Source organism: Saccoglossus kowalevskii, chromosome 1 (genome assembly GCF_978046115.1).
Source record: "Saccoglossus kowalevskii chromosome 1, keSacKowa6.1, whole genome shotgun sequence".
Classification (NCBI taxonomy): domain Eukaryota; kingdom Metazoa; phylum Hemichordata; class Enteropneusta; family Harrimaniidae; genus Saccoglossus; species Saccoglossus kowalevskii.
Genome location: NC_140641.1, coordinates 38,818,810 through 38,838,800, shown reverse-complemented (window position 1 = coordinate 38,838,800; position 19,991 = coordinate 38,818,810). Strand labels below are relative to the sequence as shown.

At 33.2% G+C, this 19,991-nt stretch overlaps 1 protein-coding gene across 5 annotated transcripts in view; it reads right to left on the bottom strand.

Annotated features, from left to right (window-relative positions):
* The window catches only part of LOC100369159 (phospholipid-transporting ATPase IF-like), an 87,878-nt gene that overhangs the window by 8,598 nt on the left and 59,289 nt on the right, over nucleotides 1–19,991 (bottom strand). For all 5 annotated transcript variants that reach the window (XR_014930045.1, XM_085501951.1, XM_085501952.1 and 2 more), the window contains exons 18-27: nucleotides 18,120–18,268; nucleotides 17,806–17,959; nucleotides 17,362–17,464; nucleotides 16,561–16,706; nucleotides 15,735–15,794; nucleotides 14,933–15,119; nucleotides 6,512–6,591; nucleotides 5,952–6,017; nucleotides 5,293–5,396; nucleotides 2,712–2,880 (exon numbers count right to left, since the gene is read on the bottom strand). Coding sequence is in view for 4 of the 5 variants with exons in the window: in XM_085501951.1 (XP_085358077.1) it covers nucleotides 2,712–2,880; nucleotides 5,293–5,396; nucleotides 5,952–6,017; nucleotides 6,512–6,591; nucleotides 14,933–15,119; nucleotides 15,735–15,794; nucleotides 16,561–16,706; nucleotides 17,362–17,464; nucleotides 17,806–17,959; nucleotides 18,120–18,268 (1,218 nt within the window). In the remaining variant the exon portion in view is untranslated. The remainder of the gene's footprint in view (nucleotides 1–2,711; nucleotides 2,881–5,292; nucleotides 5,397–5,951; nucleotides 6,018–6,511; nucleotides 6,592–14,932; nucleotides 15,120–15,734; nucleotides 15,795–16,560; nucleotides 16,707–17,361; nucleotides 17,465–17,805; nucleotides 17,960–18,119; nucleotides 18,269–19,991) is intronic.

Sequence of the window (19,991 nt, the reverse complement as noted above, 5' to 3'; positions counted from 1 at the left end):
GATAACAAATTATGAATCAGGTACCTGTAAATGCAGTATCTGCCTCCAGCTATCAACCTGCTGGTTAATATTATTAATATTGCCTAATAATAATTAGACAGAATAATTAAACAGGAACACAGTGAAATGTTCAGTCATTTTTTTTAACTGCACAGGTAACTAGTATCGATGATATTATCACTTATCATTCAACATTTTGAGCAATGCTGCTGATGATCAAAAACATCCTTACATACATGCACCTACAATTTTACCTTATTTTCCTCAGTATTTCTAAACCATACAATAACTTTGATTGAATTAAGTACAATAAAAAAAGACACTGACATTGTTTATACAACTACTACTGCTATATCACTAGCAGATGGTTTATCACCAGTCAACAGACTATCCTCCCCCTCAAGACTGGTGTCAAAACTACTATCAGAGTGGACAGTAGTTTTATTACGTGAACTCTGTGTAGTGTGGTTTGTTTCAAAATCTCCAGTTAAACGTGTCTCCTCTCCACTCTCACTTGTATCAAAACTACTTAAGGAAATAGTTTCGGGATTCTCTAGCCTAACATTGCTGCCATTGCAAGCTTTCATTTCTGACATGAATGTCATAGGGATGCCATTCTCAGGAACATCTTCAAAAACGCTTGTTTCAGAAATGGTATCATAACCGGGTAACTTGCTTGGTTCTTGGTCTGCTTCCCAAGGGGTCTGGGACTTGGTCGGTAAGCTACCGGTACTGTTGAAAGAACTACTTTTAGAGCGTCTAGCCCAGAATGGAGAGCTTATTACCTTGCGTGAGGACTTGACATCACCATAGTATTCTCTCTGTGGTATGAAAACATACAAATACATGAGTGTGAATATAGTTTATATAACCAATGCAATCACAGATGTCAATGGTGTATACTTACAAACGAATGTAACATAGACCGAATGGAATACATACTTCACTATGCAAGTACAATAATTGTAAATGTTTTCTCATACATAATACAATGCCAGTTTTAAATGTCTTGTAAATCACTTAAGGGTTCTACCCAGTCAATTATTTGCATGTATTATTAGAATGCTTTATCAGGTCTCAATGTATGCAAGTTTAATCTGCTTGATTTGAATGAAACCTCCACTTGCAGATTTGGAGAAGACGCATTCTTTTGTAATAAATAACACACGATCCTCAAGATATATATAAATAGTGAACTGCCATTTCATTATCAGAGGTGAACTAGGTGGTTTTGTTTGATTCTATGTTACATCTCCTAGGTAAGTTTACAACATCAAGCAAATAAAAAGAGCTCACAAATAGCTTTAGTTCCAATAAGAATGTTGATTACACTATTAAGGAAAACATGCATAGTTTAGTCACGGTACACTGTGCAAATTGTTTTAGTAAGGTAATGTGTTAAAATATAATGAAAAATAAGTGTGAAATTACTTGAATTTAAATGAATAGAAAAGTTTCACAAAACTGTATTGATAAGAGTCAAGAAATTAAGACAACTTTTAATCTGTTGTATTATAAGACAACTGTTATATCTAGAAACACTCCAAGAAGAGAAAGATTTTCTACAACAAAAGAATAAATACATTTTTGGTTGAGCATGCAGTACAGTGTTGCATATGATGAGATACTGATGTGTAATAAGACAAAATGAGTGACATCAAAAGACCACACAAAGAGCAATGACAAATGGGGAAAGCATACAGTTTGTTAGCAGTATGCAGTGGTGCGCCCTCTAATGTGACAGTCAAAAAGTCAAAGTTGGTCAGTAGAGGGCACACTATAATTCTTTCAATGTATTGTATTGATATTTACTACAAAGAACTGAAGAAGAAGATAATACATGTTCACATCACTAATGTATACAGCATAAATATCATGCACCAGGAATTTTTGTTTTTATTAGGAATTATGGATTTCTACAACGGTGCATGTACAAGTGTGCTGTTGCCCAAACAGTGCATGTGCGTCAGAAGTGCTCGCATGGCAAATATTTACAAATAGATAGGGGCCAATTGTATATTTACAAGTAAGGTGATAAATGTTGAAACTCTGTATCATGCATGCTCGAGGTTAAAGGTTTTTTTCAGCCATATAAAATGAGGGTCATGGTGCCATGACCTTTGGCTTTTAACAGTCAACAGTACCTTGATTTAATGATGAATTTTTGCCAATGTGATACATATGAAATATAGTGCTATATCATAACGTAATAAAGCATACAAGGTAATATACAGTGATAATAATTACCTGATATGGTAACCACGGTGATGATCCGGATGATACAAAACAAAATGAACTGACCGGTGACAAGTACATGTTATATGATTGAATCAAACGAGTGATATGAATATATTAACATACAAATATGTAGCAAATGTTGTATAATTTGCATCTGGGTATAATTTGTATAATCACAGTCCCCTAAAAAAAGCATTGTTTATTTAATATGTGAACAAATGCAGTATGAATAGAAGCGTCAATATATAAGCGTCTCTCAAGAACAAAATCAGAGGAAATAATAAATATTTCAACCCAAATTGTGGTTTTCAGTGAACATTAAAGCTAAAAAGTAAATCCTAGTATCAATATTTAGCAATTACAACTTACAAAATTAAAGTGTAACCCTTCATACAGTAATGCACTGTAAGCTTATAGGATTGGATATAATTACCAGCACTGAGAGGGCGACAGACAATGACGATAGTACTTACCTTGGCCGCTGAGCTCTTCTCAGGATAACAGAAGTAGAGAACACATTTGATAACAAAGTCTGGTAAGACACAGATAACAATGATAACCAACAATGCCAACCAAAATGATGGGCTTGCCATCATATAGTAAAATACCCAGTACATGTTGAACACGTCTGAGAAGTCATACCTAAAATAAAACAATATAGAAATATGTGTCAAAATAATTAAAGGTTATTGTAATCAAATATATTATTAATAATATTAAAGCTTATCATGGCAATGTTCATTCAATTTTTAATGAAAAAATTATAAATACATTATAGATCATTATTATAGCAGAGGATGTTGAAAGAAGATGATGAACAACTGTTGCTAAGAGATATTAGGATCAACTTTAATTAATTCTAATCTTGCGCAATTTAGCCAAGTATATTTCTTCATCACATTCATATAATGAAATTTTAATCAGTCACATTGTTATTAATTTTTTAACTATTTTACAGAGCTCTCTAATATTATTTACTTACTTTTCACTTTGTATATATTTATGCCACTATATCTGAATAAATATGATTATTATTTATAATGTAACTCAGCAATGCTATTGAGCTAGGTTTTGGTTAAAATGATTTACCAGTACACACCAATGAATGCAAAATATTAGTCAAGTAAACTGACTCTGGTATTGGCACACATCAATACCAAAACACATGGTAAGTATTTTCAGCCAGGAGAACAGTTCACATTCATATTTTCCATCATTCAGACTATGTGCACATGTTTAATGCACATGACAATGCAAGTGTTCCCAAAACACACTGCAGATGCTTGTCAATGCATTTTATTACCCTGTATCCATGCATGACTTATAGTACAAGCTTTCTTACTTTGCAGTAGTTTTACAGCCACCACTCCTGTCAGCAAATCGGTCACAACACTAATCTCAATCAGAAGTATATTTTACATAATTAAAACTACATTTAATTTTCCACTGACTGCTGAAGGGTTGGCAGAAGCAAACAATGTGCTGTGCAAATAAATCATCAGAGGAAATGTAATTGTGAGTGAACATTATGTAACACTATATAAACTGTAGTTTGTCAGTGTGAAAATTCTTTTAAAATTCCTTAATATTCCCTAAATATATTTTGTGTACGGTTTGATAAAAAACAATCCATGCATGGCACAGTCCCCGTTAGTTATCAAATTTAAGATATATAGTTTTGTTTATAGTAATATAGCTGGAATATAACCATGTCAGGAATATGATTTTTTAACATTAAAATGATTGACATTTGTATCTGATCGTCTAACAAGTACTTGTCCATATTGAGAGATATTGCTCTGGAACAGCATTCAAAATCAGCCATTTTGAATACATGTATATATATAATCATGATGTATAATGAATATATAAAATTTGAATATAATCAGTCAAAGCATTTAAGAGATATGGCTCTAGAAGCCCATTCATTAAAACAAAGTGGCTGCCAGACAGCCATTTTGAATCCAATCTGAAAAATAAATGATGTGCATCAGGAACCTGTAATGTCTAATTTATGTACCAAGTTTGAACGAAATCCATCCAGAAATGCTTGATATTTGATGTTTTTTAGCACAAAAATGGCCACCATTTGGCCATTTTGAATAGAATCGTCAAACCAATATATCTGTCTATCTATGAAATGATGTATTTTTTGTATAATGAATATTTAAAATTTGAACATAATCAGTGAAAGCAAGTCAGAGATATGGCACAAGAACCACATTCATTAATACAAAATGGCCACCAGTCGGCCATTTTGAATCTTATCTGAAAAACAAAATTATTTGCATCAAGGTCCCATAATATCTAATGTATATACCAAGTTTGAACAAAATCCATTTGTAAACAGCCGAGAAATGCTTGATTTTTAGGATTTATTAGCACAAAAATGGCCGCCATTCGACCATCTTGAATCAGATCGTAAAACAAAATGATGTGCATCAAGGTCCTTCAATGACTAATGTATATACTAAGTTTGAACAAAATCCATCTGTAAACAGCCGAGAAATGCTTAATTTTTAGGATTTTTTAGCACAAAAATGGCCGCTATTCGACCATCTTGAATCAGATCGTAAAATAAAATGATGTGCATCAAGGTCTTATAACGTCTAATGTATATACAAAGTTTGAACAAAATCCATCTGTAAACAGCCGAGAAATGCTTGATTTTGATGATTTTTAGCACAAAAATGGCCGCCATTCGGCCATCTTGAATCAGATCGTGAAACAAATTGACGTGCATATGTATAATATCATGTATGATGTATGTGTGAAGTTTGATTGTGATTGATTCAGGCATTTCTATAATACAGGTCCGGACGGACGCACGCACAGACGCACGCACAGACACACGGAGGTCAAAACATAAGTCCCCGTTTTCGGACTGCATCCGAACGGGGACTAAAAAGAGAAATCGAAAAAATCATGAATTATTACACAGGAAGCAGGCTTGATTTTCACGAATCATCAAAATTTCTAACACTGAAATTTATTAGTAAAAGTTTATTGTAAACATGTCTATTTCTGTTGGTAAAAGATTACAAAAGTGCTTACCAGAACACACCACTGTATAACATGAGAAGAACAAAGTATCCTATTAATGTTAATGCCATTGAGAATATCCAAATACCATCCCAGTGACGTGTTTCATAACATAACTGTTAAAAAGAAGCATACCGGTATAAACATTGTTAAAATACATCAACAAATCCAAAGGTGACATTGTAAAACACCTGTGGTGTGGTCAATAAGGTTTTATGTTTTCAGCATATACTAAAACTGAAGAAAAAGAATACATGTAACATTCCTCTATTTCATTGTCAGGACTATAAATATTTGCTCTCGGGGGGGGGGGGGGGGCAAACAGGTACATGGATATGGTTGCTTCTGAACACAAGCTGAACAACATCTTGGCTACTATGTGTGGGATTTGCATAAGGCATTCATTATGTGGTCCCCCATCTCCCTGTTCAGGTAATCACAACTGCACTTTTATAACACTTTTATTTTTGACTAAGACGAGAAATTAAATTCAAACAAATAAACAAAAAGGAAGTCAAAATGATCACAAATATTTATAATATGCTAAAAAATATTGAATTCTCATAATTTATGTGTATTTATACCATCAAAAATTTCACATAACAGACCAAAACCCAAACACAGCAACATGAATGAATGCAAATTTAATACTAATTGATTCAACAAAATACCTTAATGTTAACAACCAATACAACCAGTGTCATGATAACAGAACCAAAAGTCCAGATACCATATTGCTACAAAAAAAGAAACGCATTTATTAGACACTTGAAATGACTTAAATTTCATGATAGATTTTAACATGATTCAGAATACACACAACTTGGTGCATATGCTGCCAACCTTCACGAGATGAATTGTGTCAGGCTAGCCTGGATTCTGTATTTTTATGTGGTTTCATAATTATTGCTAATTATTGACAAGCTAGTGTATATATTTTCAAGAATAACTATTCAAACATTAAAAAAAAATATTCACATTCCAATGGAAATTGAGATAAAATATCATGAACAAGCACAATGTGTACTGGTGCTCTGGATGTTTGGCATGCTACACCATTGCATAGAGTTGCAGTGATACATATATATTCATTGTTGTATTGGTAATAGTTCGTACTTAAATTGAAATCAGAAGACACAGCCAGAGTAACATTGAAACAAACAACATTGGCGATAATCAATTATGACTTCTCGTAGGACTACATATACATGTAATTAACCAATGGACTTACCTTTGAACTTGGTAATAGTGAAACATCATCTGAAAACAGAAGCAATGTACCAAAGAAGAAACACACAGAGTGGTACAGACCTGTAAATAACAACAAATCTATTAACGATGTACTGGCACTTTATGAAATATAGAGCATTTATTATTACATATATACCAAAACACTGATTAAAAAGTCTTAAAACCCATTGCTTGTTTCTGCTGTTATTGACCATGTCATACACATATATGAATAGACCCTGGCAGCCTAATATGGTTCAAAGTTTATTCATGGTGATGATCTTTGAAAACAAATTAAATCATCTACAATTTGTAAACAATTGGAATCAACAGTAACTGCCTAATAAGTAGCTCAGATTGTAAATATTCTTTTCCCACAACATACTTGATAACAAATATTTTATAATTACATGTAGTTTGAATAATATTTTTTTGCGAAGAATATGAACTTGATAAACCTGAAAGAGTTTTTGATCAATGGATGTAAATTATTAACTTTTATGAACTAGCCAAGGGCTGTATGAACAAATCAGTGATAAGTGTGCAGAATTGACAGGAAAGTAGTTTGTCACAGGTGGGATGTTAGTACACTCTCCAGGTGAGTATGACACACTTTTCAATCCATTTATATAGAGCAAGAGTACCGGTAATACAAATACTGGAATTGACCTGCATACCTCAACAATGTTACCTTTAATGAATCTAAGACACGGTTATGTGACTAAAACTGTACAATATGAATACAAATATTGGAATTGACCTGCATCCCTCAACAATGTTACCTTTAATGAATCTAAGACACGGTTATGTGACTAAAACTGTACAATATGAATACAAATACTGGAATTGACCTGCATCCCTCAACAATGTTACCTTTAATGAATCTAAGACACGGTTATGTGACTAAAACTGTACAATATGAATACAAATACTGGAATTGACCTGCATCCCTCAACAATGTTACCTTTAATGAATCTAAGACACGGTTATGTGACTAAAACTGTACAATATGAATACAAATACTGGAATTGACCTGCATGACTCAACGATGTTACCTTTAATGAATCTAAGACACGGTTATGTGACTAAAACTGTACAATATGAATACAAAAACTGGAATTGACCTGCATGACTCAACGATGTTACCTTTAATGAATCTAAGACACGGTTATGTGACTAAAACTGTACAATATGAATACAAATACTGGAAATGACCTGCATCCCTCAACAATGTTACCTTTAATGAATCTAAGACACACTTATGTTACTAAAACTGTACAATATGAATACAAATACTGGAATTGACCTGCATCCCTCAACAATGTTACCTTTAATGAATCTAAGACACGGTTATGTGACTAATACTGTACAATATGAATACAAATACTTGAATTGACCTGCATCCCTCAACAATGTTACCTGTAATGAATCTAAGACACGGTTATGTGACTAAAACTGTACAATATGAATACAAATACTGTAATTGACCTGCATCAATCAACGATGTTACCTTTAATGAATCTAAGACACACTTATGTGACTAAAGCTGTACAATATGAATACAAATACTAGAATTGACCTGCATCACTCAACAATGTTACCTTTAATGAATCTAAGACACGGTTATGTGACTAAAACTGTACAATATGAATACAAATACTGGAATTGACCTGCATCACTCAACGATGTTACCTTTAATGAATCTAAGACACGGTTATGTGACTAAAACTGTACAATATGAATACAAATACTGGAATTGACCTGCATCAATCAACGATGTTACCTTTAATGAATCTAAGACACACTTATGTTACTAAAACTGTACAATATGAATACAAATACTGGAATTGACCTGCATCACTCAACGATGTTACCTTTAATGAATCTAAGACACGGTTATGTGACTAAAACTGTACAATATGAATACAAATACTGGAATTGACCTGCATCCCTCAACAATGTTACCTTTAATGAATCTAAGACACACTTATGTTACTAAAACTGTACAATATGAATACAAATACTGGAATTGACCTGCATCCCTCAACAATGTTACCTTTAATGAATCTAAGACACGGTTATGTGACTAAAACTGTACAATATGAATACAAATACTGTAATTGACCTGCATCAATCAATGATGTTACCTTTAATGAATCTAAGACACGGTTATGTGACTAAAACTGTACAATATGAATACAAATACTGTAATTGACCTGCATCAATCAACAATGTTACCTTTAATGAATCTAAGACACACTTATGTTACTAAAACTGTACAATATGAATACAAATACTGTAATTGACCTGCATCACTCAACAATGTTACCTTTAATGAATCTAAGACACACTTATGTTACTAAAACTGTACAATATGAATACAAATACTGGAATTGACCTGCATCAATCAATGATGTTACCTTTAATGAATCTAAGACACACTTATGTGACTAAAACTGTACAATATGAATACAAATACTGTAATTGACCTGCATCAATCAATGATGTTACCTTTAATGAATCTAAGATACGCTTATGTGACTAAAACTATACAATATGAATACAAATACTGGAATTGACCTGCATCAATCAACGATGTTACCTTTAATGAATCTAAGACACACTTATGTGACTAAAGATGTACAATATGAATACAAATACTGGAATTGACCTGCATCCCTCAACAATGTTACCTTTAATGAATCTAAGACACGGTTATGTGACTAAAACTGTACAATATGAATACAAATACTGGAATTGACCTGCATGACTCAACGATGTTACCTTTAATGAATCTAAGACACGGTTATGTGACTAAAACTGTACAATATGAATACAAAAACTGGAATTGACCTGCATGACTCAACGATGTTACCTTTAATGAATCTAAGACACGGTTATGTGACTAAAACTGTACAATATGAATACAAATACTGGAAATGACCTGCATCCCTCAACAATGTTACCTTTAATGAATCTAAGACACACTTATGTTACTAAAACTGTACAATATGAATACAAATACTGGAATTGACCTGCATCCCTCAACAATGTTACCTTTAATGAATCTAAGACACGGTTATGTGACTAATACTGTACAATATGAATACAAATACTTGAATTGACCTGCATCCCTCAACAATGTTACCTGTAATGAATCTAAGACACGGTTATGTGACTAAAACTGTACAATATGAATACAAATACTGTAATTGACCTGCATCAATCAACGATGTTACCTTTAATGAATCTAAGACACACTTATGTGACTAAAGCTGTACAATATGAATACAAATACTAGAATTGACCTGCATCACTCAACAATGTTACCTTTAATGAATCTAAGACACGGTTATGTGACTAAAACTGTACAATATGAATACAAATACTGGAATTGACCTGCATCACTCAACGATGTTACCTTTAATGAATCTAAGACACGGTTATGTGACTAAAACTGTACAATATGAATACAAATACTGGAATTGACCTGCATCAATCAACGATGTTACCTTTAATGAATCTAAGACACACTTATGTTACTAAAACTGTACAATATGAATACAAATACTGGAATTGACCTGCATCACTCAACGATGTTACCTTTAATGAATCTAAGACACGGTTATGTGACTAAAACTGTACAATATGAATACAAATACTGGAATTGACCTGCATCCCTCAACAATGTTACCTTTAATGAATCTAAGACACACTTATGTTACTAAAACTGTACAATATGAATACAAATACTGGAATTGACCTGCATCCCTCAACAATGTTACCTTTAATGAATCTAAGACACGGTTATGTGACTAAAACTGTACAATATGAATACAAATACTGTAATTGACCTGCATCAATCAATGATGTTACCTTTAATGAATCTAAGACACGGTTATGTGACTAAAACTGTACAATATGAATACAAATACTGTAATTGACCTGCATCAATCAACAATGTTACCTTTAATGAATCTAAGACACACTTATGTTACTAAAACTGTACAATATGAATACAAATACTGTAATTGACCTGCATCACTCAACAATGTTACCTTTAATGAATCTAAGACACACTTATGTTACTAAAACTGTACAATATGAATACAAATACTGGAATTGACCTGCATCAATCAATGATGTTACCTTTAATGAATCTAAGACACACTTATGTGACTAAAACTGTACAATATGAATACAAATACTGTAATTGACCTGCATCAATCAATGATGTTACCTTTAATGAATCTAAGATACGCTTATGTGACTAAAACTATACAATATGAATACAAATACTGGAATTGACCTGCATCAATCAACGATGTTACCTTTAATGAATCTAAGACACACTTATGTGACTAAAGATGTACAATATGAATACAAATACTGGAATTGACCTGCATCAATCAACAATGTTACCTTTAATGAATCTAAGACACACTTATGTTACTAAAACTGTACAATATGAATACAAATACTGGAATTGACCTGCATCAATCAATGATGTTACCTTTAATGAATCTAAGACACACTTATGTGACTAAAACTGTACAATATGAATACAAATACTGTAATTGACCTGCATCACTCAACGATGTTACCTTTAATGAATCTAAGACACGGTTATGTGACTAAAACTGTACAATATGAATACAAATACTGTAATTGACCTGCATCAATCAATGATGTTACCTTTAATGAATCTAAGACACGGTTATGTGACTAAAACTGTACAATATGAATACAAATATTGTAATTGACCTGCATCAATCAACAATGTTACCTTTAATGAATCTAAGACACACTTATGTTACTAAAACTGTACAATATGAATACAAATACTGTAATTGACCTGCATCACTCAACAATGTTACCTTTAATGAATCTAAGACACACTTATGTTACTAAAACTGTACAATATGAATACAAATACTGTAATTGACCTGCATCACTCAACAATGTTACCTTTAATGAATCTAAGACACACTTATGTTACTAAAACTGTACAATATGAATACAAATACTGGAATTGACCTGCATCAATCAATGATGTTACCTTTAATGAATCTAAGACACACTTATGTGACTAAAACTGTACAATATGAATACAAATACTGTAATTGACCTGCATCAATCAATGATGTTACCTTTAATGAATCTAAGATACGCTTATGTGACTAAAACTGTACAATATGAATACAAATACTGGAATTGACCTGCATCAATCAACGATGTTACCTTTAATGAATCTAAGACACACTTATGTGACTAAAGATGTACAATATGAATACAAATACTGTAATTGACCTGCATCACTCAACAATGTTACCTTTAATGAATCTAAGACACACTTATGTTACTAAAGCTGTACAATATGAATACAAATACTGGAATTGACCTGCATCCCTCAACAATGTTACCTTTAATGAATCTAAGACACGGTTATGTGACTAAAACTGTACAATATGAATACAAATACTGGAATTGACCTGCATCCCTCAACAATGTTACCTTTAATGAATCTAAGACACGATTATGTGACTAAAACTGTACAATATGAATACAAATACTGGAATTGACCTGCATCAATCAACAATGTTACCTTTAATGAATCTAAGACACACTTATGTTACTAAAACTGTACAATATGAATACAAATACTGGAATTGACCTGCATCCCTCAACAATGTTACCTTTAATGAATCTAAGACACGGTTATGTGACTAAAACTGTACAATATGAATACAAATACTGTAATTGACCTGCATCAATCAATGATGTTACCTTAATGAATCTAAGACACACTTATGTGACTAAAACTGTACAATATGAATACAAATACTGTAATTGACCTGCATCAATCAATGATATTACCTTTAATGAATCTAAGATACGCTTATGTGACTAAAACTGTACAATATGAATACAAATACTGGAATTGACCTGCATCAATCAACGATGTTACCTTTAATGAATCTAAGACACGGTTATGTGACTAAAACTGTACAATATGAATACAAATACTGGAATTGACCTGCATCACTCAACGATGTTACCTTTAATGAATCTAAGACACGGTTATGTGACTAAAACTGTACAATATGAATACAAATACTGGAATTGACCTGCATCCCTCAACAATGTTACCTTTAATGAATCTAAGACACGGTTATGTGACTAAAACTGTACAATATGAATACAAATACTGGAATTGACCTGCACCCCTCAACGATGTTACCTTTAATGAATCTAAGACACACTTATGTGGCTAAAGCTGTACAATATGAATACAAATACTGTAATTGACCTGCATCACTCAACGATGTTACCTTTAATGAATCTAAGACACGGTTATGTGACTAAAACTGTACAATATGAATACAAATACTGGAATTGACTGCATCAATCAACAATGTTGCCTTTAATGAATCTAAGACACACTTATGTGACTAAAACTGTACAATATGAATACAAATACTGGAATTGACCTGCATCACTCAACAATGTTACCTTTAATGTATCTAAGACACGCTTATGTGACTAAAACTGTACAATATGAATACAAATACTGGAATTGACCTGCATCCCTCAACAATGTTACCTTTAATGAATCTAAGACACGGTTATGTGACTAAAACTGTACAATATGAATACAAATACTAGAATTGACCTGCACCCCTCAACGATGTTACCTTTAATGAATCTAAGACACACTTATGTGGCTAAAGCTGTACAATATGAATACAAATACTGTAATTGACCTGCATCACTCAACGATGTTACCTTTAATGAATCTAAGACACGGTTATGTGACTAAAACTGTACAATATGAATACAAATACTGGAATTGACCTGCATCCCTCAACAATGTTACCTTTAATGAATCTAAGACACGGTTATGTGACTAAAACTGTACAATATGAATACAAATACTAGAATTGACCTGCACCCCTCAACGATGTTACCTTTAATGAATCTAAGACACACTTATGTGGCTAAAGCTGTACAATATGAATACAAATACTGTAATTGACCTGCATCACTCAACGATGTTACCTTTAATGAATCTAAGACACGGTTATGTGACTAAAACTGTACAATATGAATACAAATACTGGAATTGACTGCATCACTCAACAATGTTACCTTTAATGTATCTAAGACACGCTTATGTGACTAAAACTGTACAATATGAATACAAATACTGGAATTGACCTGCACCCCTCAACGATGTCACCTTTAAATGTAGATTTAATGAAAACAGGTTTTCTACGGATGACACATATGATGTCCAAACTGATTCAACCTTACCTAAGGATATCCAATATACATATTCCCACAATGTTAGTGCTTTATTTCGTGTTATTTCCCGATAGAGTGTCGGGTGTTTCATTAGTGTATCAGCTGAGTAGTTTTGTTCAAATATTCCGTAGATTAGAATAGGTAAAGCAGTGAAGGTAATATTGAAGAAAGTGAGCATAAATTCTTCATAGACTGTCTGGAACAACAAAAATCATAACATTGTACTCTGATGAGATTATAATCTGTATATTACAATGTGTGGACTGGTAAGTGACATTTTACAAGACAAAATATGTGCATATTATGGGATTTAAATTCATGTTTATTTCTCATGTTTTTCATAGTTTAATTCACCAACCAAATCTTTGCATTCTTGTGTAAACCTAGGGGGTCTCAATAATTGAATGTGACATTACAGCTGCTTTAATTATTATAAACCCCTTAGGTTTTTTGAAGTAATAGGTTAATATGAATGCAGATGAATTGGTTCGCCCATAGTACCGATAATACAAGTCAACAGCAAATGTGGTACATCCTGCAATGCACACATTTTTTGTTATGTCAGATACAAGTCCAACAACACTGATAAATTAATTATAATCTCCTTCAAATGAACAGTCGGGTAAATAAAAGTGTAGGATAGAGGGCAATGATGGTGAAATGACAACTAACTTCCATGATCTGATTTATTCATTATTCAAGTGTCATTATAATCTGAACAGGTTAAGTTTGGCAAGGATTTTGCAAAACAAACAAAGTAACCTGAATTATAAATAAATCTGACAATGGAAATTGAGATGCATAAATAGGGGTTGCTAAAAAGACATCAGTGAACTCACAAAGTGTTAGATTAGTTCTTTGAGTTGGTTTTGCTAAATAAATTTGCAAACTCAATTGTAATTCAAAGGGTACATTGCTTATGTAAATTACCCATAATGCACCATTTAAAGATGTTCTAAAACTTATCGATAAGAGTTGACAAAGAATTAATAGGTTATGCAATAATGTCCAAAAACTGAGTCATCCAGAATAACAAATTCTTACTAAGTAGTCAACATTTTATGAAAGGCTCACTTTAATCTTTCATGACACGCCCCTTTAAACATGATAACCTTACCTAATACGATCCAATAGCAGTATTTCCACCATGTAAGGCTGGCATTGTGTTTTAAGTCAATATACAATTGGGGATGCAGCATCAATGTTCTTGCACTTAGATTTTGTTCAAATATCCCGTAAATAAGGATAGGTAGTGATGTAAATGTGACATTATAAAATGTTAAAAATAAACTTTCATATAAAGTCTGAAATGAAAGACAGATGAATAATGAATGCATGAAAACACAGTGGTTGTAATGGTGAAATCTGCATTCTGAATGCATGAAAACACAGTGGTTGTAATCTGCATTCTTAATGCATTTATGAATAATATGTTTCAAGCATAACAATAATTTGAATGATGGTTGATATTATATGACAAAGCAATGATGCAAAATATATATATTTTTTTCTTCTGATTTATAGTGAACTGCTTCATTTTATAGGAAATCTGTTTTCATAAATTTTGAAAGGGAAGTCAAACAATTTTTTATAGTGATATTTTCAATAGACTTGTCAAATCTAGCCCACAAATTCATCAATTTATTTGCTTGTATAACCAAAATCAACAGTGAATGTCATCTAACACAAAAATGTTTTAAAATTTGAAAAAAAAAGATCACAAAATGGTTTCACTGCATTTTTAACACATTTATTCTGGACCTGTAGCTAGTTGGAAATTATGCCCATCTGGACCTGATTTCAGCAGGTAATGTGTTAACACAACCACTCAATAATGAGATGACTTATACAAAGAGGACAGCATTTGACCTTTGACACATGTATGACTATAAAACAGAGACAGATTGTTACACACATACCTGTTGCGAGAAAGCATTAAAGAAGGCAAAGTAAAATTGAGGTGTGATCATTGCAAAGTTCTGTAAAAAAAAAAAAAAAAAAAAAGTTATAAAAAGATTCATTTGAATAATAAATATTTAATAATAATAAATAAATTAATAAGAAAAATACTGGTCACAGTTTATTGACAAAGTAGAATAACCAAAAAACTAGGAACCAAAAAACACTACTATACTATATTTATTCTATTACATGTAGAAGCACATCTTCAATTGAAGCAAATATACAACAATCGCAGTATTCTCTGGACAGAGAATGAACGCTCTGTGTTGCTCAGATGCCCACCACTGTTATGTGCAATTCTATGGCATCTGTATGGTGGACATATGGCCGAAAAGCTGATGAAAACAAGTTGAGAAAACAGCACAATCATAACTTTGAGGTAACTCTGATCATCCAAATTTATACAGGTTGCACATGTAGGTGTAGTTTTGTTAAGGAGAATCTCAACAGCTAGCCTGAAGTACAGTTTTCTGCCTTTGTTTTCATCGGTGATTGGTTGCCAGCAAGTAAATATGCCCCCCCGAGAATATTCAATAATTAGTCAAGAAACACCATACAGGTGAAAGACCAATCAGGTGAAAGACCATACAGGTGAAAGACCAATCAGGTGAAAGACCAATCAGGTGAAAGACCATACAGGTGAAAGACCATACAGGTGAAAGACCAATCAGGTGAAAGACCAATCAGGTGAAAGACCAATCAGGTGAAAGACCAATCAGGTGAAAGACCAATCAGGTGAAAGACCAATCAGGTTTGAGTTGTGGATTATCAACAAATACTTACCTTGTAGAAAAAATACTGTACTAAAGTAGTAACTCTAATATAAAACCAATGTCCATGGACTAATAAAGCTTTCTGTAAAAATTTAAAACGACTAAATGCATAGTCACTGCAGCGGACGGCTTGGCGGCCTTCTTTTCCCATAATACCTATGATGAATACAAATAGTAATTTGTATTTGCAAATGTATTTTCTACAGAAAAGTAGTTGGTTAATAACAAAAACAAAACACTTTATATGAAGCATAGATTTATATCAACATTCAACGTTTGTTTACGACTGACGTCTACGGTTTTGGTATTGGAGTTATATGCAAGTGCATATTTCAGGACCACGTCATTTTGCGTGGCCCACCAGTCGGGTTTTGGACATTAAAAAGTAGTGAGATATCACAATGAATTAAATGAATATCATAATAGCCATAAAGAGCTCCTTTTAGTGCCATATTGAATTCAGAGTTGATTCTACAGGTTGGATGGTGGTGTAGAATTTAATTCTTGCAGAACAAGATGAAAATATACAATATTTTGAATAAAAATTCATTGACTTTTTCATTACTTCATGAAAAAGTTGGGTAAAAGTCTGGCTCAACATGTAATTAATAAGTTTATCATGTTATGTAATGGCAGGAATTCACAGTAGCATATGCTTAACAGAATAAGCTGAAAAACCTGGGTCAAATTCTGTTCATGATTTTTGAAATTATTTATGGGTAATAAATTACAAACTTTATTAACTGCAAAGGGTCTGGATTAGTTATATTTTGATACAGAGATATTTGACTTATACTGGTGACAGACTTACCTAAACCAATATGTGCTTCTTGTATCATACTGCAATCATTCGCACCATCTCCTATTGCACCTGTGATTGGCTTAGAGTCCGAATTCTTCATTAATTTCACCACCTATCAGTAGATAATGATAAAAATAGATTTCAAAACTATGACCTGATACAGATCTTTGTTACCATCAAGTAAAAAAGTAAGTCCAGAGCTCTCAGCTCGAACGACTTTTAAAGCCACTCTTCTTGAAAGGTTGTATGTTTATCCCTACCAAATGGGACCTGAGACACACAGGATAAATTTGGTGACTTTCATTTGTACTTTGCACATCAAAGAAAATAAACGAAACAATATCGGCTAAAAACATAAATGTGATTCTAGTATGGTGAGCCACAGTAGTAAAATGATGATAGATTTCTAAATTAAGAATTACCAAGAAGTATAACATGTATGCCTGCACTTACCTCAGCTTTTTGTAACGGTGACATCCTGCAACATAATACAGCAATGCATGCTTCACATATTTTTCTGAATAGATCACAGTGGTATTCCACGGCATAAGTCAAGCTCATACCATCCACCACTAATGCATGTTTAGGTACTGTATCTTCAGTTAACCTGGCATAATAAAAGTCATATAGGTTGTGAAATGAAAACTGAATATAGTAACAATGACAGTATTTGATGAATTTCACAATCCATTTTCTTGAGGTTAGATGCAAAAAAAAAAAATGCTAAATTGGTAACAATAAAAGAAAGAAAGTTCCAAAAAACTTACTTCAATTTCAAATCATTCAAGGTATCCAGACACTGTTCTGGACTAGTCTGTTTAACAAGGTACATCTCGCTCATTCCAAGTTTAAAATGTCCACAGGAATAACTGATATTCACAGCTGTCTCTTGTTTATCTCCAGTCAACACCCAAACCTGTATACACAGAAAATATTAATAACTTGTAAAATACTGAAAACATTTATTTTCAGACATACCCCTTAAAATTGGGTGCAATCCAATCACTTGGTGTAGGATGTGATCCAACCGCTTGGTGTAGGATGTGATCCAACTGCTTGGTGTAGGATGCGATCCAACTGCTTGGTGTAGGATGTGATCCAACCACTTGGTGTAGGATGTGATCCAACCGCTTGGTGTAGGATGTGATCCAACCGCTTGGTGTAGGATGTGATCCAACCGCTTGGTGTAGGATGTGATCCAACCGCTTGGTGTAGGATGTGATCCAACCGCTTGGTGTAGGATGTGATCCAACCACTTGGTGTAGGATGTGATCCAACCGCTTGGTGTAGGATGTGATCCAACCGCTTGGTGTAGGATGTGATCCAACCGCTTGGTGTAGGATGTGATCCAACCACTTGGTGTAGGATGTGATCCAACCGCTTGGTGTAGGATGTGATCCAATCGCTTGGTACAGTACAGTTCTCGCGAAAGCTTTGGCTTTTGTGGCATCATTGTCGCCTACGCATGGCTTCATTGTCGCCTCAGCATCGCATCATTGTGGCATCAGCTTCGCGTCATTGACAATTGAAGTTGTGTTCGCCTCGCTTATGCTGTGGCATCATCGTGGCCTCAGCTTCGCAGTCTCATGGCATCAACATGGCATCAGCTTCAAAGTATTGTGACATGAGTATGACCTCATTATTTTCACATGGAAAGGCAGTAGAGTAAAAAAAAACATGTACAGAAGTTCGATATGTAATCGATTTGAAATTCAAGGCGGTAAGGGGAATTAAATATGACCAAAAGTAAAATATATCTTGTTTAAAAAATATATCTTGTTTAATTAATATATGTTGCAAGTATTGGGTACCAAAAACTTTGTGAAGTACATTGCAATCTGCAAGGTGACGAGTGTCATATTGACTGCAAGGAAAATCGTGATAAATTTAAATCACACGATGCAATCATCGTTCGGATACAACGCAATTTGCTACACGAAATGAAACTGTTCTTGTTATAAAATTACCTTATTTTCGTTCATTTTATTTGCTGGTAAGAGAACAGATTCAGATTCCTCATTTCGGTGGTATTTTTCTGTGTTTCGTTTAGTTTTAGCAGAGTCCGATCCCATGCCCGGACTACTAATACATGCAAAACACACGTACGTCGCCTGGTGCATCGGCATTGTCGCCTGCCATCTTGATACAAAGTTCCAAAACAAGTGCGTACTTTTCTAACTATGATTGGATGGTTGTGGTGGAGTCGGTCTGGTAAAATTTTACATCCAATTTTCAAAATTAAGTCACGATCAGTGACCTAAGCTCGATCTATACGTACTTTAAAAGTATTCTCACAATCAAAGAAAGCTTAGAAAGAACTCCTGTGTGCTGAGAGTATTGGAGACACATTAAAAATTAATTTAAAATTACTTGAACTTGAGATGTTGATGGAAACGCAGAAAACTAATTATGCAAATAAGATAACTAATATGAACAGATTTAAGTGTAAAACTAATAAGGTCTGCACAATGTTATTGTACCAAGTTTCATTGAAATGTGATTAGAACCAAAAAATATTAATTATTATGCTAATTAGAGAATTAATATGAACAGATTTTAACCCAAAATTAATCAGGCTGTCTATTGTCATAGAGCATTTATTTACCATGTTTTATTCAAATGTGATGATCAATACTTGA